The sequence below is a fragment of the Ananas comosus genome, linkage group 19, assembly GCF_001540865.1.
Source record: "Ananas comosus cultivar F153 linkage group 19, ASM154086v1, whole genome shotgun sequence".
In the NCBI taxonomy this organism is placed as follows: Eukaryota; Viridiplantae; Streptophyta; class Magnoliopsida; order Poales; family Bromeliaceae; genus Ananas; species Ananas comosus.
In genome coordinates, this window is record NC_033639.1 from 7,502,858 (window position 1) to 7,508,857 (window position 6,000).

Below are 6,000 nucleotides of genomic sequence, written 5' to 3' on the forward strand. Positions count from 1 at the left end.
ATTTTATAGTGGAATTGTAAAAATTATATCAACATGTTAACGCTCATGAAAATAAAATGGGAATATTGGTCTATCGCATTTTCTGGTCGTCGTACCATTTCTTAAACTTTATTAGAAATCTCTTGGTTAAAGCCTTAATGATTTGTAAAGATGGCGGCAATTAGGGATTCAAATGGATCAGGGTTGGTGGAGCTCGCACCCCAATCGGCCCCGGATGGGAAAGCCCCGAATGAGAAAGTAAATGAGAAAAAATAAACGGATTCGGGATAGAAAACTGAGTAATTTTTATGGTCCAGGCAGATTTGGGACAAGAAAAGAAATTTTTTTTTTTACCCACTCTGAATCCTTCCGAATTCGCCCTGCCATTATCCCCAAAAATTGTTTATATTTTTTTAAAAAAATAATCCTAAAGAATAATATATTTATAAAAAAAATTCAACTATAAATTAGCAGTTTTATTTTTCAAGTTGGTGTTATAAAATACTAATAAAAAAATTATCTATTACTATTAAAAAAATTATTGATTTATATTTTATAAAATATTGGGGTTTTTTTGCATTTGGCCCCTTAGAAAAATTTATTTTAAAAATAGCCCTAGGCCCCTAGCAAATTTATATTTACAAAAATGACTCTAACCCTGCCACGCAGGCGCCACGTCAGCGGAGCTTGGATTAGTTTGTTAAGTTGAATACGGTGAATCATTCACCGTGTCTAAAATGGGAGTGTTTGAACACGGTGAATGGTTCACCGTGTATAGAAAAAATATATGTATTGCGAAAAAATATAAGTATTAAAATGGGGTAGGAGGGGAATATAGGTACAGAACATGGTGAACCATTCACCGTATTTGAACACGGTGAATGGTTCACCGTGTTCTGTACCTATATTCCCCTCCTACCCCTTTTTAATACTTATATTTTTTCGCAATACATATATTTTTTCTATACACGGTACGGTGAATGATTCACCATGTTCAACTTAAAACTATGGCACTAATGTGACGCTTGCGTGGCGGAGATAAGGCCAAATTTATAATTATAAATTTGATAAGACTATTTGTAAAAAAAATATTTTGAGAGGACCAAATATAAAAAAAGCCCTAAAATATTAATAATAAAAAAATATTAGTTGGCATGGCAGATTCGGGGTGCTATTGGGAGGTGGCCAGGTGGGTTATGAGATGGGACAGATTATGGGATAATATTTTATGATCTGTCACGGATTTGGGGTGGGAGGTGGGGCGGGATTTTGAAAGTCGGGCGGGAGGTCAGGCGGGGCTCCCACCCCTAAATCCACTCTGTTTGCATTCCTAATGGCAATAGTTAAAACTATATAAATGCACGAGAAGAAATGAACAGAAAAGAACATTAACTTTTAAATGTAACAGTAGAAATTTTTCGCAAAGGAGAATGTTATACTAGTATTTATTCCGTACATATATCTATAGTTGTAATAAATTTCAGAAAAAATTTCCTCAATTTATGGTGGATATCCTCGAAGCCAAAAGATTACATAGCTGAAGATTATTAAACCAATAGAAATATAAACTTGGAAAATGAACAACAAACATCAAGTATTGCTGTTATTTGGCACATTGCAGAACAAAACGTGGACGAATAACAACAAAAGCTGCTCATGCGAAGAGCTAGTAAAAGAACTTGGGTAAGAAACTTTCCAACTTTAAGCAAAAAATAGGATGTAAAGAAAAGCTTTCATTTCAACAGCCGATCTAACCCCACAGTATCACAAATATGCCATTACTCTGAACTGGCATAATTTCATCATAGAAACCAGTATGCATTAGATGGCCCTGTACATTACCAAAACTGCAACTACAACCAGCAACATCTTAACCCAAGTTTTTAGTCCTTAAAACCACATGAAGCTTAATACTCACTACTTCAAGCACTGCATCTCAACTGAATAAATACAATATATAAAATGATTCATGTTAGCATTAGATAAACTCAGGCTTTCCCGCCTTCAGTAAATACAAGTAATACCACATTATCCCTTCACCAATCAAGAAGTAAACCATCATTTTGAACATCAAGCAATTAGGGCACATGCAAAGTTACAGCTTTGGTACGTATACACCACTGAAATATTGCTACATGTGTCTCCATATTGGAAACCCCAGCATGATGTTGCAGCCCAAAACTATTCAGAAAAAGCACGAAGGGCAATTTTCTTCCAAGGTCAATAGGTGCAAGCCTGAATCTCCCCCCGCCTCTCTGGAGGTGTCAAGATAAAGCCCATGCAGTACTGATTTGATCCTGACATTTTCTTTCCTTTTCTTTTCCTTTTCGCGTTTTTTCCAACATATTATGATTTGTTCCTTTTGCACATGCTCTTTGTTTTGCGAGAGAGAGAGAGAGAGATAGTATGTGATCCACTCAGTTCATTTTTTTTTTTTTAAGAAATGAACTTAGTAAGAAATGTGAAGCAACTGGGGTATCAACCATCAACCCCTTTTCTGCTTGCGCATTGTTTCTATATGGCTATTGTTTTAAGAGCATAGAATCTACTAGGGCTAGGATTATCCCTATGATTTGGCATCTTTTCTCATAGCGAAAGCTTTTCTCCTCCTTCACCCATAAATATAGGATTCAAAGCCAAATCATGTAAATGGTTGTGTTCTTTATCTTCTTGTTGCTTTCTCAAATATTCTTTACATTTGTCTCACGCCTATCTGTTGCAAAAAGTTCATTTCAAACGAGAAAACAGCCATCACTTCAGGACCCAACTTTTTATTTCTGCATCTGATCACTCTATGATGCCAATAGCAAGACCATCAAACTACGAGTCATCCTGAAGTTCTCAGCAACGTCTATTTCAGGTCTGCTAGTTTGTCTGAGTTAATTTTGCCTTTTTGCTTGCATGAATATGCTAGTTTGACCTCATTTTACTCCGTAATTCAATAAAGTTGTCTCAGCCAACTATGACGTCTTCTTTCTCAGTTTCCTGGTCAAAAACAACGAATCTGGGTTTTAAAAGCGGCACATAGCCCTCATCTATCAGTTGCTCTGTTAAACCATCAAGAGCCAAATAAATATCATCGCACCTTGCATGGAACTTGTCGGCAGTAAGGAACCTGTGCACCTCACTGCCTCCGATTTCAATCCAACTAAAACCCGGGCACTTTATGACACCAGTGTCCTTCATGGCTGCTCGCACATGTGCCACATCACTCCACCTAGAAGCATCCGCGTATACGTTCGACAGCAAAACCCAATAACCTGAATGCTGTGGATCCAACTCAATAAGCTTCTTGGCGGCAATTTCTGCTAGCTCAATATTTCCATGGATCCTGCAGCTGCTAAGAAAAGCACCCCATACACAATCATCGGGCTCTATAGGCATATCTTTGATAAATTGGTGAGCTCGATCGAGCTGACCTGCTCTTCCTAAACTATCTACTATACAAGCATAGTGATCCACATCGGGAACAACACCATGGTGGCTCCTCATTGTATTGAAGTAATGCAAACCCTTATCAATCAAACCAGCATGGCTACAAGCTGACAAGAGTGCAATGAAGGTGACACGGTTGGGTTTAAAACCTAACTCTTGCATTTCATGAAAAAGAGATATGGCCTCGTGAGGGCGAGTATTGAAACCGTAAGATGAGATTATAGTGTTCCAAGAAATAGTATCTTTAGCATCTACCTCATCAAAGACCTTTTGAGCATACTCAGTACACCCACATTTCCCATAAGCATCCATTAAAGCATTTTGGACAACTGGGTAAGAATGATATAAGCCAGATTTTACAATTTGGCCATGTAAGGCCATTCCTTGTCTGAGATGGGCTGAGATACCACATCCATTAAGCACGGAACTGTATGAGTACTCATCAGGCCTAATGCCGTCCGCAAGCAATTCCTGAAAAAGATCGAAAGCACTATCAAAATCATTAGTCATAGCACAGCTCGAAATCATTGTATTCCACGACACGACGTCCTTCTCCGGACTCTCTTGAAAAACCTTATCAGCCCTTTCTCTGTCGCCTCTCTTGGCGTACATGGCCATGAGAGCATTGCTCACGGACGTATGGGATTGCATTCCTCTTCGGTAAGCATAAGCATGGATCTCCAAACCACTTTTAGATAACGAATCACAAGCTGGAAGGATCATGGTGAGTGAAACTGGAGATAGACTTTGCGCTTCACGGCAGCATTGAAATGCCATTTCACGGAACACATCGAACGCCTCATGTGTCTGCCCAGAATCAAGAAACCCTGAGATCATCGAATTTGACAACTGGAATGTCTTCAATGTGACTTCACGATACAGTCGAGAAGCGTAGCTCATGCATCCATGGAAGGCATAACCAGAAGCAATCGACGACCACAACCTATCAATATCTACCGAATCGAAACCTACCACTTCTACATTCCTCAGAGTGAAGGCATGCAACTCCTTAATTCGATCCAAGGAAGGGACAAAGGGGATCAACGAAAGCATGGTATTGAACGTAGCCGGGTTGGGTCCCACCCCACCAACTGAAATCATCTCCCCAAGCACATCCAGCGCGAGCTCGACATCCCCGAATCGAACGCAACCCGCAACAATCGAATTCCAGCTAGTAACTCCGACATCCAAACCGGACTCTGCCATCGAATCCATCAACCTCAGCGCCTCCTCCAAGAACCCATTTTGCGCGTAGGCGCAGATCATAGAGTTCCATGTCACGGCGGTTCTGTGGGGAATTCGATCGAACACCAAGCGGGCATCACCTAGAGTCGCGAGTTTCACATAGAGGTCGAGGAGGGCGCTGGCGCAGAAGACGTTGGAGGGGAAGAGGCCGGATTTGAGGAGCGAGGAGTGGATTTGGTGCCCCAGGGGGAGGAGGTCAAGCGCGGCGGCCGATTTGAGGGCGAAGGGGAAGGTGAACTCGTTGGGGCGAAGGTGGGAGCGGAGCATGAGGAGGAAGAGATCGAGGGCAAGGGCGAGGGCGGGGCCGCGGGGATCGGAGGAGGAGGAGGCGAGGGCGCGGATGAGAGAGTTGAAGGCGAAGGTGGCGAGGGGGTGGTCGGGGGCGACAGAGGGGAGGAGGGACGCCGCGGCCGCGGCGGCGGAGGTGGAGGAGGCGGCGGCGTAGTGGGCGATGAGGCGCGCAGAGAGGGAGGGGTCGCCGAGACGGAGGCCGCGCGCGTGGAGTTGCGCGGCGGCGCGCTGGGAGAGCGTAGCGGTGCGCGGCGATGGCGCGGCGGAGCGCGGAGAGAGCGCCGCGGCGGCGGCGGAGGAGGTGGGGGGAGAGGGAAGGAGTGGAGGAGGAGGAGGAGTAGGAGGAGAAAGGGGAAGAAGGAGAGGTGCCGCGGCCATTGTTGGTGGGGGGTGGGAGAGAGAGAGCTTGTGGGGGAAATGGACGGGTTGTTTTTTTTCGAGTGATGGATAGCACGCAACCTGTTTTCGTTTATTTTGTTTAGAAATTTAGAAATAAATTAGCTGAAAATGTGAATCAATTAGAATTCGGCCTTGGGTCTCAGCTATTAACCATCAAGTTCTTTGCCACTTGCTCTAGAAACAGTCGGTAAATGGATGTAATTAATATGAAGTAAACTTATGTTGTTAATAATATATATTTGTTCCGCATTATATAGAAATAAGAATTCGGGCATTTCTACCTTTGTAGCTTCAATTCTTCTATTTAATTACTTTTTCACTCTCTCTTTTGTGCTGTTTAATTTCATTCTAGTACATCCTGAATACAATCTCCGTACCCTATTCAATAAAAATAATTTAAACAAAAAAAAAATTGATGAACAAGTGTACAATATAAGAGGTATGAATATTCGTTTTACTTTGGAACTTAATTTTAGATCTACTTCCCATTTTTTATAATTTTCTTTGTTTGTGGTCTTATTGCAGTTAATGCATACCATATAAGAAGATGCATTGGTCACTGCGGATTGCACTGCACCGGAAAGCACTGCATCACGAATTGCAACGAGCGTTGCGCAAAATTAGGGTATTTTGAAGGCAGATGTATTCGTC

The 6,000-nt window shown here is 42.1% G+C and overlaps 1 protein-coding gene across 1 annotated transcript; it reads right to left on the minus strand.

Annotated features, from left to right (window-relative positions):
• On the minus strand, positions 1,744-5,372 carry LOC109724547 (pentatricopeptide repeat-containing protein At2g13600-like). Its single transcript, XM_020253395.1, has 2 exons — positions 3,065-5,372; positions 1,744-2,964 (listed from the first exon to the last, which is right to left on the minus strand). The coding sequence occupies exons 1-2, from the start codon at positions 5,326-5,328 to the stop codon at positions 2,940-2,942; spliced, it is 2,289 nt and encodes a 762-aa protein (XP_020108984.1). The 5' UTR covers positions 5,329-5,372; the 3' UTR covers positions 1,744-2,939.

What these genes read in the sequence shown, in the direction of transcription:
- LOC109724547 (XM_020253395.1), bottom strand. Translation starts at nt 5,328, where the DNA reads ATGGCCGCGGCACCTCTCCTTCTTCCCCTTTCTCCTCCTACTCCTCCT. An exon ending in GCCGACAAGTTCCATGCAAG is followed by an intron (nt 2,965 to 3,064) that starts GTGCGATGATAT and finishes GTTTTTGACCAG; the next exon opens with GAAACTGAGAAAGAAGACGT.